This window comes from Tenrec ecaudatus, chromosome 15, assembly GCF_050624435.1.
Source record: "Tenrec ecaudatus isolate mTenEca1 chromosome 15, mTenEca1.hap1, whole genome shotgun sequence".
NCBI classification, from domain to species: domain Eukaryota; kingdom Metazoa; phylum Chordata; class Mammalia; order Afrosoricida; family Tenrecidae; genus Tenrec; species Tenrec ecaudatus.
The window spans coordinates 41,120,357-41,136,802 of record NC_134544.1 but is presented as its reverse complement, the minus strand read 5'-3'; the positions used below and the strand labels follow the sequence as shown (position 1 = coordinate 41,136,802).

The following is a 16,446-nucleotide window of genomic DNA, read 5'->3' as shown; positions in this document are numbered from 1 at the left end:
ATCCAGATATGCAGCCTGGAAAGTCTGAGGGAGCAGTTCTCCTCTGTCCTTTAGAATCGCTATGAGTTAGAAGTGACCCCATGAATTTGGAGCAGGGGAACTCGTTTCACAGGATATTTAAATATCTGCAAGCCTCTGAACTGCCCAACATGCACTGTGTTTTACCCCAAGAATGCTTCAGGGAAATGATTGAGATGGTGAGTCTTGGTTCAGTGCCAGGAAGAGCATCACCTACACCGGGATAAAGAGATGGCCTTAAATATTGTTGAATGAGGTTGTTCTTCGTTATTTCTTTGTAGAACTTGACAGCATCGATGGAGAATGGAGAGGCAGAGCTGGTGTCGATTTTTAGGATTAGGAGCTGTGCGTTCAAGAACTTGTCTTCCTGCCAAGGCCTAGATAATATTGCTGCGATTGATTCTATTATAAAAATTAGAGAGAGAGAGGAAGAATGTGCATGTAAGATCAAGAGAGGTAACATGTCTTTCGGTATGATTTCACTACAAGGCTCACTGTACGTGGACAAAGCCCTCTTAGGTGCCGTTAAAAGTCATGTCCCTTCAAAAGCCAAATGTATTATTATTATTACATTTGAAACACGTTTTAAAACCACTCCACCCCTGTAAGTCATTTAAAAGAGTCATCAATGACCAGACTGCCTCCCAAGAATTGTGAATGTGAATGACTCTCTTCTCTGTTTCTCCTAACATCTCAAGATTTTGTAAGCACTTCTTATAGGCAAAAGAAGCCTGCAGACATGGAGGTGAATTGGGGAGTGAATCACTAAGAAGTGGGGGAAGCTGAAATTTAAAGTTGCCCAGGAAGGTCACTCATGCTATAAGTTGTTTGTTCCCAGTGTTACAGAAGATGGGGACCCCTATGTGCGGCCCGAGGACGAGAGCTATGAAAATGACTCCGTCCGGCAGCTGGAGAGCGAGCTCAAGATGGAAGAATACCTGAAGCAGAAGCTGCAGGATGAAGCCTATCAGGTACCAGGGGTCCAGGCCACAGCCGCACCCACCCTTCTTCAGAGCTAGGACCGTGACATGACTCACAAGATCAGTGCCTTCTCCTTCCTCTACTCTCCCTTTCCAGAATATTCTGATTGCCCTCTTTATGCTAGGCCTTTCAGGTAAATATTTCCTCTCGCAAGCACTAGTCACTAGGTGCCCCGCCAAATTCTCATCTTGAAAACGAGAAGAGGCCTTGTGTCGTGAGCAGAACCATAGTGACTGACCGTTCAGGCTCCCCCAGGATCATTAAGAAAGATATATTCTTTCCTCAGAGATTAAGAGGGAAAACATGACAAGGACATTGACTAAGCATGATGACTTCACTGCCCTTGTGAGGGAGATGGTTGCAGCAACATGTCTCAAAGCCTCCATCCTCTTCCTCACTCCCTGCCCCCCTCATGCCGTATGGCCGTGTGAGAGTGGTGAGCCTCAGGAAGAAATGCTGGGTTACACCGTAGTGAATAAGGTCCTCCTTAGTTACTTCCTATTTCAGATGAACAATGTAAATGGCTCTTTTTGGATGGACAGGTTTTTTGGAATTCATGTCCTTGCTTTGTGATAGAGTTCTTCACTCACGCCAAAAGCGATGCCATGATTCCCCGACAAGTGGGTCTACTGCCTTGGGTGTCTGTCTCATATGTCTCTCTGCCCTTGAATCCACAGGTGCTTTGTTAGGGTTCTGGGGGTGCAGGAGGTTTGCCTGTTCAGACCTGCTCTTCTCCAGGCCCCATGGCTTCTTTCAACCAGGCAAGCTTTGTCTTTGGGGTTCTCCATTTTCTTAGGGCGTTGGTGGCCCTCGGACTCTGGCAGTGAAAGAGCAGGAGAACACGCGATCTTTACGTCTCAGATGTTTGTCAGTTAAGCCTTGAAGCCTTTTCTTAAGGAGAACTGTAGAAGAGAGGGCAGACGACACCCACCACTATCAAGCACAAGTGGGCCTCTTTGAAGTAGTTTCCATTCACCTGTGCGGTTTTAAGAGCCACGTTTCAAAAGCAACTAAAATGGCGGCCTTGTCATTAAAAACATAAGTAATGGAGACGGTACAGGGAAAAGGAGCCAATCGTGTAGTAGGTTACCCACTGGGCTGCTGCCCTTTGGGAAACCATTAGCTGCTCCAATGATGAAGGATGAGGCGTTCTCCTCCCAGGAAGAGTCAGCCTCAGTTAGTCTTGCTGGAGCAGTTCTACTCTGTCCTGTAGGATCGCTATGAGTCAGAATTGACTCGATGGCAGCGGGTGTAAATGGTTAGCACGCTCGTGTGCTAACCGACAGATTGGCAGTTTCAGTCCACCCAGAAGCACCTTGGGGGGAGGTGGGGATTGATTTCTGAAGCATCAGCCCTTGAAAACCCTGTGAAGCACAGTTCCATGCTGACACACCTGTGCCCTCATGAGCTGGGATCAACTCAGTAGCAGCTGGTTTGACACAGGCATGCCATGTTCCACTGAACTGCAAAGTCTCTCAAGGTCTCCTGACACAGGGACTCAGTGGAAAGCACTTAGTTTGCAGCATCTGAGATTCTCCACAGAGGGAATTGGCATGGAACGAAAACTGCCAACCTCTCTGGGGAGATTGAGAGATGGCACTCCTACCTGGTGGCCTTTGTTCCTTGCTACACGGAGGGAGTGGCGGCCAAGGGTGAATGATCAGTGTTCTGCTTTACGCTGTGCAAGGCACCAATTAGGACTCCCTCTGGGAACTCAGATCGGTGTCTGGACTTTGATGATAACAATCCCTAAAATTCTGTAAGTTTTGTGTTTGGTTTTTTTTTTTTTTTCTCAAGGAGCTGCCTCCCTCTTTCATCATTTCGTATAAAATGATGGGTTTTGTTTGTCTTTGTGAATTAGGAATTTAACTTTACCTGAGTAAAATTCAAAGGAAGTTCGGTTTGGAGTTTCAGCCTCACCTGGGAAATCTTCTGCTCCTCTCTGTCCCTTCCCTGCCTTGCTCCATGGCTTCAGGGCCAAGGGCAGGCCAGAGGCTTTGAAGTCAAGCAGCTGGGAACAGCACTGGGCCTGTGTCTCAAGACATGTTCCCTGGGGAAGGTCGAGATGGATGCCCTGGGTCCCGTGGAAGCCGACAGTTGTTTGATGGAGCGGAAGGCTACCTTCGTTCATTATGCTTTCACTCTGTCTTGGTGCATGGCTCGCAACCAAATACTTCACCAGCTTGACTGCTTCACAGACTTGACATGTCACCTTTCTTGTTTGTGTCCTTTGTCACCCACAGGTCAGCTTGCAAGGTTGAATGCAATGTCCTTTTATCACTCTCCTCTCAAGTAAGTACTCTCTTCTTCAGGCGGCATCGCCACTGCTCTCTGAGTTCCGCCTCCTGCTGCGGTCACATTCGCTCTCGCGCTGGTGTTTCTAGAGGGCCCATGACCTCCTTCTGAATAGTCCCCACCTGTGGAGCATCTTGATTAGCCAGTGGAGATTTGGCAGACACCTGGAGGATCTGTTTATTTGTTTTTTATTCAGCCATTAGAAACTTCTCTAACTAGAGGTGCCCAGAAATCCGCTGTGAGTGACACTTTCCTTAACACATCCTCGAGTTTGCAACTTCTCTAGCACTTGAGAAGGGGACAAAAAGAAGTCTAAGCTTGTCCAACGTCCATAGAGATGAGCCATCATCTCCCTGAGTCAGGCTGCTCTAAAGATCAGATATGTAAACCTTCACCAGTCAAATGAAAGCCATGTGTAATTCAAGGGAAAATAACATGTAGAAGAAACATTTTCAGCTTTACGTTTTGGAGATCGCTGAGTCCAATCCATTGTGAAAGGAAGTAGGAATTAATTTTTGAAACCATCTATGTGGCATATGACCCCATCCCAGGGATCTGCCTAAATACGCCTTGTCTAGGCCTATCTAAGCCCCCTCCATTCAAATAGAAAAGTTAATGGAGAGAGAATGACAGTTGGCTGGCAGGAGAACTTTAAGGCCGTGGGCTGCGGTGTGAGCGAGCTTTGGACGCCGGTCAACCCGGCTTCAAAAATGCGCTCTTTGACTTCCTAGCAGCACAACCTCGGACAAATCATTGTTCTCTCTAAACAGATCACCACAGTGTACTTGCTGGCAGGCTGCTTTTCAAGAGCGTTGTGCAGGAACACAGCATCAAGATTTGCTCTAGCGTACAGCAACCATGCCTACTCCTACACCAGTGCTTTACACACAGGCCAAGAACAGGGAGGTGGCATGGTTATTATCTACAGGAACCCCCAGAATCAGAACTAGGGTTCAGCTCACTGGTAATGAGTGACTTCACCTTGGACTACGGTATCCCAGAAGGCTCAGTGAAGTGATATTGAAGTGGACTTGGAGTCTTTCATGACAATCAAGTTCATCTCAACACAAAACAAAATGTATCACAGCTAGCTACCTGGCTTCTCTAACCTGAGGTAATGGCCATTTAGGTGTCCTCTCTTAGAGTTCAAAGTGTACACCCTGCACTGACGGCTCTGACCTAAAGACTGTGTCTATGAAACACCCTTCCCCGACCTGGGAATCCCCGCACTCCAGAGTGACATTTCCAGTAAACTCTATCAACTCTGGTTCTTAAATTGGAAACAGGATAGTTAGCTCCTTCATACAAGTACCCACAATACATTTTAGCTCAAATACTGCTGGGCCCCAGCCTCCGGCCTCAGAAAGATTAACCAGGGCATAATCGCTGTTATGAAATAGGCCTTGTCTGCTCTGAGGTTCTTCTGATGTGAATGGGGGGTCTTGTATTGACTGCCTTCTTTTCTCCCTCCCTTGGATTTGAGACTTCTCCACCACATGGCTCCTGATTTACCATGATTAGAGGGGAAACATTCCCAGGAGCTGTTTCTGAAAATAGGCACTCCAATTATAACAAATTCAGTCCCCGAGGAGCAAGAGCTTTCCTTTAAAACCATGTTCCTTCTCTTAGTTCCAACAATTTGATCATTTTCATTCTGCGTATGATTTAAACATCAGGCGGATATTTTAAAAAATGTTAACGAATAAAACAGCCTTGACATGAGCCCACATACGGACAAGATAGATTTCACTTTTGTACCCCAAAACCATAAACAAATTCCAGCTCTTTGAAAGAGCTCAGGTCAGTTGTCTCTTCAGCTGCGTATTTGCCAGGGAGCACTTTTTAAAAGAGCTGTCGCTCGCTGACTTTCCACAGGACTCTATTCCAGCCTGCCACTAACTCCTCTCCACAGGCAAAGTTCTCTTAAAACCTAATAGAGCGCTGCAGAAAATAGTGAGTCTGCATCATTGCAGAGTCCCACCCGACTATGAGTTTTTCGTAGTGAAACCAGGAAATAGAAATGAACACTTTGTAAACTCTTTTTGTTTGAATGTTCTGACTATGCTGCAAGACCCAAAATTGTCTCAGCGTATCTGTATTTTTTAGCCCGTGGTCCTGGAGCCAACTGGACTGCCTTGAAGTCGATTAAGCCATTGACCGAGGCAGAACCCAGGGCAAAGATTGAGAGGACAGCAAGAAGACCTAGTCACTGCTCACAAAGAGCTTTCAGCCAATTTTTAAATAAATGTGCACTTACCAATATATTTAAAAGATTACATCGAGTTCAGCCCAGTTTATGGATTTTCCTCCAGCCAGTTCTAAAGAGATATTATCCTTACGGATTAGTGTTCAAGCTGTAGCTCCACCACGCCTCCGGTTGAGGCGCTCCCACCTTGACCATCCTCTGTAACCATCCTGGGCCATTCTCCTTGGCAGCCGCATCCTGACTTCAGATTTGGAGCGATGGGACAATCAGCAGGAGAATGTTCTTTTTTTCTTTCCAGCAGCCTGATGTTAGGACGTTGGGTCAGTGGTCTGTCCCACCTCCCTGTTCAAAGGACAGCCCAAGCAGCCCCCGGCTTAGGCTGTTTCCAAGAGCCCTGGTGGCAGAGTGGGTTACAAGTTTAGACGGTGACCCGCAGATTTTTTGCTTCTAGAAGTATCTACCGCCTCGGGAATGCACAGGGGCAGTTCCATCCTGCACGATCGGCTTGCTCTGAGTCCGTCCGGATCGGCTCCGTGGCCGAGAGTGTGGTTTATTGAGTCTGTGCTGCTCCAGACATTCAGATGTGTCCGTGGGTGTTCAGAGAGTCGAAGGCACTCAGTACTGACTGCCATAGGAAGGAAGTAGTGTGTGTGTGTATGTGTGTGTGTGTGTGTGTGTGTGTAAGGTGAGACATCCTAAGCTTCATAGCCCTATCTAGAGAACAGTGTGTGTGTGTGTGTGTGTGTGAGAGAGAGAGAGAGAGAGAGAGAGAGAGAGAGAGAGAGAGAGAGAGAGAGAGAGAGAAAGAGAGGTGGGACATCCTAAGCTTTATAGCCCTATCTAGAGAACCGTGTCCATCTTGTCAAAAACACCCACATTCCTTATTCCCAGGCAGGCTCTAGTCAGACAGATGCAGAGAGTAACCTGGCAGCCGGTGACGCTGGAGAGTGCTGTCCCTACCCAGAGGAGGAAGGCCGCAGCCTGGCAGCAAGCTCCCGAACAGAGGCACCACCCCACGCAGCCGCTCCCGACAACCCCCCAGCCCCTAAAGATGTGTTCTGCTGACTGTAGCCCAGCTAACATTGTGTTCTAAGATGTGTAGTTCATAGGTGTGTGTCTTGAGGAGGGGGTGGGGGGGAGACTTTTGCTTCAAGCTAACTTTCTCAGCTCCATCTTGCCACCCAACTCATTCCTGGTAAAGAACAGAGGCCGAGCCCTGGCTCTGCTGTTAGACCTGATGGCAGTATTAATCCGCATTTCCAACCTTGGCACATACTATTGAACCTGTTCCGTTTACAAGGAGAATATTAATACTGTTTGTAGCTAGATGTTTGCTTTCTGAATTTTTTGAGATTGTAGCAAAACCAGTTATTGTACACTGTACCTTATTTTTTCCCTTCCCACAGCAACTGAGGGAAAACCACCCCTGGCCATGGGGCGCTCACCCTGAAGGTTTGGGGTTCGTGAGTGTACTGACTCAGAGTCCTGAGGCAAGTCTTTGGCCTGCAGTTCACGCCGAGTCTCCGTGAGCAGAGACTTGAACTCAGCACCCCAGGAGCATCCTTCTTTGGAGCTCCTTTCACGGCCAGGGGTTGTTTTCTTTCAAGGCGCTCTAACAAATCAGCCATAGAATTTAGTGTAAATATTCTTTTCCAAATAGAGAGCATATTCAACAAAAAAAAGGCAACATTCAAAGTATATAGAATCTAGTTTTTCAAATCAGCACAGATCTTCTTAAAACTGTGAACTATGTTTGGAGAGACTCGTTACTAAAGCTGTTTATAAACCACAGGTGCCATACGATTCCCCAAACCGACTGAAGTGATCTATGCTCTTCCATGGTCATTCCTCTCGCCGTCCTAGCTTTAGGGAGCATGTCTTTAACCACACCGCCCATCCACCCACCACGTCCCCGATCAGGTTGTTTGGAGGCCTTCAGCTTTAAATGTACAGGCTTAAAGTGCGCTTGCAAATGTTTGCTCTTTTCATTTCTGAATGTCGATTGCCTTAGCTGGCCACCTGGTGTTCTGCATGCCGCCTTCTGTGGTCCCGGGAGAAGTGGCAGGCTCTTCAGAGTTGAGCTGGGACTTGTGCACTGGGTAAGAAGCTGACGTGCAAAAGGAGGCGGACGAAAGACTCTGCAGATGGTCTTTTTGTCACGGGTCCTTAAGGGAAGCCAAAAGATCATCCTGGGAGATGCTGGGGAAGTGAAAAATAGTCTTCTACTTCTTCCAAGATTTCAGAGAGAGGGAAAAAGAAACTGCCCTGGTGTTGACGTGTCCTGTTTAAATGATGAGTTCCAGAATGCCTGTCGCTCCCGTCAAAGAGAAGACATCCCTTCTGGAACAGTGCTTCTCAAAGGGTGATTCCCCAGACCCACCGCAGCAACATCCCCTGGGAATTTATTACCAATGCAATTTCCTAGCGCCCACTCAACCCCACCCCCCAGCCCCACCCAGGCCTACTAAGTTAGAAATTCTGGAAGTTGGGCCCAGAAACCTGTCTTTTAGTAAATCTTGCAGGTGGTTCTGATGCACACGAAAGTCTTAGAAGCCTGGTTTTAAAATAAAGTCGTATAATAAAGTCTCTGGACAGGCCTTATTCAGAATCAGACAGAAAGGTTCTGAATCACCCTCACAGCTTCAGAGATTAGATTTTGCTTCCAGAACCGGCAAAGACTTTCCTCGGTTGACGGGCGTCCCGCTGAACACAGGGGTCATGACCACACATCTTCTAGCTCTCTTGGGAGGGCAGAAGTATGTTGGTGTCACTGCACTGGATCAAAGCTCATCTCCTCGGCAGCCCTTTGGAACCAAATCGCTTGCTTTGGGGACTTGCTCTCGGTTTCTATTGATAAGGAGCTCAGCCTGCCCCTTGATGGACTCCATTATCCTTCCCTCCAGAGAACCAGCCTGACAAGTGTCCCCTAAGCTCAGGCTGACACCAAAGTGGCACGACTGCACAGTTCTCAGATTTCTTTGCACAGATATATTTTATGGGTTTTGTTGATGTGTCTTAACGTTCATCTCTTTTCCACTACCCATCCTCCGTGAAACCATACCTCTCTCGATGGAGCAAGTGGCCCTTGGTGCCTCCTAGTCAGTCCTTAAAACCACTACACCCCGACTACCTGCATCGCTATCAGCTCGACATCATAGCCAGGGAGTTCCTGAAACGGGACATCAGACCCCACGGCTGGCATCCTGCCACGGACTGGACCGGGCTGATATTCACGGTCGCTTTGTGTTTCTGCATCCAAACGTGTGTTTGAGGTTAACACTGGCTAGCTGGTAGCCTTCCCTCCTGTCATGAATGTCATTGCCAACTCCATTGTATAACCCCCTGGCAAGGACTCTGGGAACTGCTGCCCGTGACCAAGTTCTGACTAACCAGGCGCCTTTTCTTTCCCTTAGCTCCGCGTCAGCACTGAGACCAGACTCAAGCACCCCTGTCCTGTAACCAAGACAAAATGGCGTGTGTTGTTTTGGTTTTTCGTGTTTTTGGGTGGGTTTCTTTCCTTGGCTCTCCAGATTTACTTTTGGGGCCTGATCTAAGTGCAAATCCATCAGGTTTCACCTGCCCGTGAGAGGCAACTCTATCTTCCGGTGGTTGTTTCTGGCTTATTCTACATTGAATTGCACTTCCATTCCCATCAGATGATGGCCTCTTCCTGAGCACTGGTCTAACGCAGCAAGCCCTCCCCCAAAGCACCATGTTACAGAGGGGCGGGGTGAGATCTACTGAATGGGATTCAGAATCAGTTGTGGTTGGTCAGGGTGGAAGTTGGGGTAAGTTTGGTTGGTCAGAGGGAGATGTGCTGGAGACTGTGAACAACAATGGGTTCTTGAGTGATCTACACTGAGACAGGGAAGGTCTGTTTGTAAGTAGTCATGTGAACTGAATTGCATTTAAGAGTGTGGCCTTTGTTGTGATATACTATGTATTTTCTTATATGCATGAGCCAAACTGTTGCATCATGATTTAGCACTGATGTCTGCGTTTATTTCGATCATCTCTGTCCGCCCTTATTAGTTCTTGGCTGTTCACTGTAGATAGACCTTGTAAATTCGGCAACCCGTGGTCGCTGTAAAATTCACCTTGGTTCAAATCCCTAGTAAGGAGCCACAGAAAAACTCCACCGAGGCCTCAGAAGAAAAGGCATTTTTACTTTTGAACCAAAAAGGGGGTGGGAGGGGGGTGGAATTGGAAGCATTGTATCATGAGGCTAACCAACTGTAAGACCTTTTTAATTATGACTACTGTAATTTGACACCATTTAAAATAACCAATTCAGAGACACTACAGAGTTCACAACATTCGTTGGTATCGTAACAAAACTACTATCGTATGGGTTTTTTAGTTGGGTTTTTTGGGGTTCTTTTGGAATTGCTGTTAAGTATTGTTTTGTGTGTATGTGTGTGTGTTGGAACCTACTGGGGACATGTTATATTTTGAAGTGATTAAACTATTTAATTGTGTGTCTATATTTTGGAATGGAATTATTTCTTCATTAAAAAGGTTTTTTAAAACACTAGCACCTTGTTTGTTTGCGTTTTTTATTCCCTGTTGCAATGACTCTTTGCTAACGTGGCATGGAAGCAGTCCGTTCAAGGAAGCAAGCAGGGTCAAGTCTGTGGGGTGAAAGCTGGACCCGTGGCTTGGGCATTGGACAGCTGAAGCGAAACAGCTTGCCTTTCCCTTCGACAAGACATTTTCAAAAATACTCGTCTGCTCTTCCTGAGAATCCTAGTTCTTATCAGTCCTAGAGTGAGTGTGATCAGAGAGCTGACTTTCTATCAGAAATGGTCTAAGCACTTGGTTACTCCATTTTCTAAGCTCTTCATCTTTTGTGGTCCCAGCATCCAGGGAAGGATGCGGGCTAATCGTGAGTGCCCAGCGGTGTTTGTGGAGGGAACAAGCGAAGGATGGGGTGAGTGTTGTTTCGCGTGCCCTCCAGCTAAGGAGAAAGGAAGGTCAGGTCCCAGGGAGGTCAATGTGGTGCGAGGAATGGGATCCAATTAAGAGGTCCAAGATGGGAACAAGGACCGTGTTGCGAGTCTGCAACGATCGTGCCTTCCTCTGTTCTCATCCTCCTCTAAAACCTCAAGGAGGCTCGCGCGATGGAGGGCCGTGTGGTTTACTTGCTCAGGGAACTCGTTTTGGGCAGAACCAAAAGCATAGTCTGTGGAGCGCCCCCTACAGGCCCTCTCTGGATGGTGCGATTTGGCCTGTTCTCCCCGGGCTAGCAGAACCGATACCTAATTTTTTTTAGTTTGGCAAACTGGTTGTTAAAATGGTACTTGGGTTCAGGATTCTCTCTCTCGGAGTGGAAATCACAAATTCACAATGCTTACTCTTTTTTTTTAATGCTCATCTGCACATCAATGTATTCCAAAGCACCCATAGTAATGTTCATTCCATCCATAGGTATGAAAATTAGATAGAACTATGCTCATAGTATTTATTTATGCATTTCATAAAACTCAGTATACTTGTGATGAAATACTACATTTTTACTCCCTTGTGTTTGTTACTTCAGAAAACAAACAAATAACATTTAAAAAAAAGTGCCAAGCAACCAGAGAGTGACATGCTGTCCTGAGGTTCAGCTTTATGTTAGATCCCAAATCACCATGCAGTATTATGAGTCCATTGCGCAGTTCCTGAAAGTGTTCCCAGAATTGAAATGTTATCAGAACAATTGCTGATAAGTTCAGCAGAAGTGGAAATGGGTTTTTCAAAGGTGAGCAAATTATGTTCAGAGAAGTCGCCTATTACTAATATATCAAACACACGGACTATTGTCTAATTTTCCTACCTTTAAGGGAATGGGGTTCTACTCCTACAGTGAAAAGATAGCTAAGGGTAAATCACACAGCCAATGATGCTCGGATAAAAGTGAATATTGCAAGTGAGAACACCAATCAATAAGCAGCATGGAAGTATTTTAATAAGTTTTACTGTTTTGTCAAGAATTACTTAATATTTTCTGCTAATATTTTAAATTCTTGTAACAATCTACTTTTGTGTACCTCTTTTGTTGTTTAACTACTTTTATTTAAGTATTAACTGTATGAGATAATAGACTACCTTTGATAATAACTTTTTTCATACTTAAAATGGTCATTAGGGCAGCGAACTGGTTGCTAAATGATTTGAATCCCATCACGGATGGCATCTTTGCGAACCCCAACTTGGAATGATGGTAATTTCACTCCAAGTTGATTTAAAGATCATAAAAATGCTATACACCCTCAGAAACACCAGAGAAAGAAATAAAGAGGTCTACGATAATGAAGAGGCTAGATCCGGGCCCGATGTGATCAGGGAAAACATGTTCTTTTTACAATGTTTTGAAATTCACAGAGAAGGCCCTGACCCTCTGTGCCCATCCAAGTTTCTTTAGCTGCAGCTCAATAGCCAAGCCCCCTCAACTCTGGTTGTCAGGTCTTAGTTGGCTCCAATTTCCCTAGATGCAAACCCACTGCCATTCAACTGATGCTGACGGGGGGCCTCTAGGGCAGTGTAGAACTGTTCCCTCGGGGTTTCTGAAACTAAGTTCTTACAGAAGCAGGAAGCCTCGTCCGTCTCAGAACAACTGGTGTGTTTGAACTGCGGCCCTTGAACTTAACACATAGACCAGCGTGTAGCCAACTGCACTCCCCAAATGCACCTGTTTGCAAAAGCCACCTGAGCCATTGTTCACTCTGATCTGGCAGCCCTAGAGTGGAGAAAGGCATGCTGGATCTTTAATAAATATCTCCAGTGTCACTTACAGTTCAGGAATTTTTAGAAACTCCATGGTTTATTCTATGCTGTCCTATGAAATAACTATGAGTCAGAAGCCAGTCTGCAGTAATGGGTTTAGTGTTTGGTTTTTGCACCTGTTCTTCTGGGATTCTTGCATATATCTACCTAAGCAAGGTGTCCAAATCTAAAGAACAATTAGCTTAGACCACTCATCTCACATCGCAGGGGCTAAGGCCACCCCAGAGCACTGGGGACCCCAAATGTACTGAATTGCCAAGTTGGAATAGAACCAGTTTGGGTTAGGAGAAGCTGGTAGTGATTCAGACTCTCGTTGTTCCAGTTGAGCGTGCCAGGTACTGAGACCACTTTCCCCCTGCATTTCCTCTTGCCATTCATCCTTTGCTGTCTATTGCCTCTGAACTTGTCTCTGAGAAAACACTGCCATCTTCTCCATCTCTGGCTCTGTTGGCTCATGGGAACTGTTAAGTTAAATAACACCTGTGCTTGCCTCCTTGCTTAAAGTAGATCATTGGTGGGATGGATACATGTTGGGATAAACCTTCAATGTCTACCACTTTATAACTTCCTCAGTCTTTACTTCCTGCTTATGAAGAATCTTCCCATCAACCAGAAGTGAGAGTTTAAGACCGTCTCAGAACTTTCCTGAGTATTTGTAAAGTTTTGTGCATGTCTGTAGCCCTCTAGAACTCCAAGAATATTCGGGAGCTTTTCAAATCCCCTAGGGATATCTCCTTTCTTAAATTTCCCTTTAATTTAGGAGACCAGCCTCGTGTTTGTCTTGGAGCTCCTGGGTGATGCAAACAGTAAATGTGCTTGGCTGCTAACTGAAAGTTTGGAGGTTTGAGTCTACCCAGAAGCTCCTCAGCCGGTCTAATAATCTACTTTTGAAAAATCAGACCTTGAAAACCCAAGTCTGCTCTGACACCCAAGGGTTCTCTATGCTGGAACCCACTACAAGGCAATCTGGTTTTTGCTTTATTCGCCCCCCTAATCTCCTGGCCTCAGGGGAACTGGGTAGTCAAGCCATTGTGGTGGTGGCACCTAACAAAAGAGGAAGCTCTGGTGGTATGATGAGTTAAGAGCTAGGTGGCTACCCATAAGGTCAGCAGTTTGAAACTACTGCCTGCTCTATAAGAGAAAGATGAGACTGTCTACTCCTGTAAGGATTTATAGCCTCAGAAAGCCATGCCAGCGGTTCTATCTATCCTATAGGGTCACTATAATTCAGAATCCTCTCAATGAAGCTAAGGTTGGTTTGGGGATTTGGGGTTCTTATTTGGGCGCTATTGCTTGTAGGGTGGGAGGTATTGCATGTTGTTGTTGTTGTTTTAATGCATGAAAAATGTCCTGGGGATGGAGCTGCTCACATTGAAGAGTTCCAAGCCAGGTCAAATACAGAGAATCCCGGTAGGTGGTGGTGTCAGGTATGCATTGAACTACTAGCCACAAGGTAGGTGTTTCGTACCCACCCACCCATCTCCAGGAGTAACATGAGGCTACTTGTTCCCATAAGGAAGCACAGCCTCAGAAACCCTGATTGGGCTCCCTGTGCTTTGGCAGTAGGTTTTTTTTAGTGGATGGAGGGAGGTTTAACCAGCGAGTTGCCAGATTAATCAAAAAAGGCCAACTTTCTGAAGAAAATCAATGCCAGTTTTCTAGAGAGTCCCACGCCCATTCTACCATTCTCAGTATCCTTTACAAACCAAACACGTTCTGATTCAAAAACACAACTCACCTCTAAAGAACAGAATAGAACTATTTAAAACCCGGGCTGCTAACCTCAAGGTGAGCAATTCAAAACCACTAGGCACCCCTCAGGAACGAGATGAGAAAGAGGAGCTCGGCTTCCATAAAGAGCTACAGTCTTGAAAACAGTTCTTCCCTGTCCTAGAGAGTCCGTCAAGAAGAATCTGAATCAGCTGGATGGCAGTGAGTTTGGTTTTTCATTTGGACACCTGTCCAGAAGCAGACCACCTCGTCTCGCTCCCGCAGAGCAGCTGATGGATTCGAAAGGCTGATCTCATGGTTAGTAATCAACTCTGCTGCCAGGGCTCCTCAGTAACTAGTAAGCTTCTGGTTTTTCCTGATCCTGGATGATGCCAGGGGCACTAGCCGGCTGCTTTCGTTGGTAACTCTTTCCTGGGTTGGGTCAGAGTTTCCTAGGCTCATCATCAGTTTTACATTCAATTTTGTTTCATTTCATGGATTGCAATCCCCTCAACGTATCACCACGTACCCCACTTCCACCCTGAGTTGCTGGTTGTCATTCCTCTCTCTTGCCTAACCCTTCTTAAATTTGTCCTGGAGTGGATACTGCCCTTGTGATCTCAGGTAGTTGATTCTTTGAAGGCGTGTGTACCTCCCTAATGTTATTGCTCCCTGTATAGAAAGGCGGACTGGACTAGTGGTTTATAACATGTCCTCTCAATTTTCAGAGAGATGCCCATCTATTCTATGTCAGGATCCCTGTTAGACTTGTAAATATCTGTATGATTTTGGTTTTTGTTTGTTTGGGGGGTGGGGAGTGGTGTTTATCTCTACAAGACAGGTCGGAAAAGCAATCTTACAGAGATAGCAACTGGACCCATGTTTCCTATGGGGCATGAGAGGGTGGGGGAGAGGTGAGGTGAGCAGAGAGCCAGCAATGATGGGTACAGGGGAACAGTACGTGTTCTAAACGATGGCAAGGAGGGTGTAGCTTCTCTGGTCATGTTTGATCACTTGGATTGTATCTGAGAGGAATTCCTGAGAGGTGAACCATGGATAAATATAACAGTGGGGTAGGAGAAAAAGAAAAAGCAGAAAGAAGAATATACATATATATAACAATCCCGAAGAGAAACAAACAAGGCCAACTGTTCCAGATGGAGCATGGGAGAGGAGCAGGCGGGGGCGGGGGGGAGGGAGGGAAGGACAGCCAACAAACTCCGGGACAAAGGAACAACAAGAGACCTAAAATCGATGGTGAGGAGGGCATGGAATACCTGGTGGAGTTTGATCAAGTGCAATGTACCTGAGAGATAGTACAGAGCTGAATGAAGGTGAAACATGATAGTGGGATGGTTGGAAAGTAAAAGGAAATAGAGGAAAGAACTAGGAGGCAAAAGACATTTATAGAGGTCTAAACATAGGCATGAACATATGTAAATATATTAATATATAACAATAGGGATATAGGTCTGTGTACATATATTTACATGTTAAGTATAAAGGTAGCTGACAGACATTGGGCCTCTACTCAAGCCCTCCCTCAACGTAAAAACACTTTGTTCTAATACCTGGCATTCTGTGATGCTCGCCTACCCAACATAATTGCTGAAGACAAAATGGGTACATAAGCAAATGTGGTGAAGAAAGCTGATGGTTCCCAGCTATTAGAAGATATAGTCTCTGAGGTCTTAAAGGTAAACAAGCAGCCATTTAGTTGGGAAGCAACACAGCCCACATGAAAGAAGCACACCAGCCTGTGTGATTAACAGGTGTTGACAAGATCAGGTATCAGGCATCAGAAGATCCAAAACAAGCAATCATATTGATGTGAATGAGGAGGGTCGGAGTGGAGACCCAAAGCCCATCTGTAGACAATTGGACATCCCCTCCCTAAAAGGTCACAAGGAATAAGTCAGCCAGAAAGCAGTATAGCACCAAGGAAACATACAACATGCCTCTAGTTCTTTAATGTTTCCCCCCTCCCCACTCAGTTCTACCTTACAAATCCAGCTAGACCAGAGCATGTACATTGATTGGTATAGATAAGAGCTCTTGACACAAGGAATTCAGGACAAATAAACCCCTCACAAAGAGTAACGGGAGTAGCAATACCATGAGGGTAGGAGAAAGGAGGGGGAACAGGGGGAGAAAGGGGAAACCGATCTCAATGATCAACATATAACATGCCCCACACCAAGGGAGATGCACAAAAACTTGGGTGAAGGGAGACAGTGGATGGTGTAAGATAGGTAAATAAAAATTATTTATGACTTATCAAGGGTTCACAAGGGTGGGGGATGAAGGGGGAAAGGGGGAGCTGATACCAAGGGCTCAAGTAGAAAATGCTTTGAAAATGATGATAGTAACATATGCACAAGTGTGATTGATACAATTGGTGTATGAATTGTTATAAGAGCTGTAAGAGTTCCCAATAAAATGATTAAAAATAATAAAAATAAATGCCT

General features: G+C 45.8%; 1 protein-coding gene across 2 annotated transcripts in view; it reads left to right on the top strand.

Moving 5' to 3' along the window:
* DTNA (dystrobrevin alpha) overlaps positions 1-10,012 on the top strand; it is a 301,290-nt gene extending 291,278 nt beyond the window's left edge. Inside the window, exons 19-21 of one of the 2 annotated variants that reach the window (XM_075532540.1) lie at positions 857-989; positions 3,243-3,291; positions 6,392-9,052. In XM_075532540.1, coding sequence (XP_075388655.1) covers positions 857-989; positions 3,243-3,260 — 151 coding nt within the window. In that variant the 3' untranslated portion in view covers positions 3,261-3,291; positions 6,392-9,052. Of the gene's footprint in view, positions 1-856; positions 990-3,242; positions 3,292-6,391 lie in introns of both variants that reach the window. The other variant, XM_075532539.1, reaches the window with a different exon arrangement.
* Positions 10,013-16,446: the final 6,434 nt, after the last annotated feature.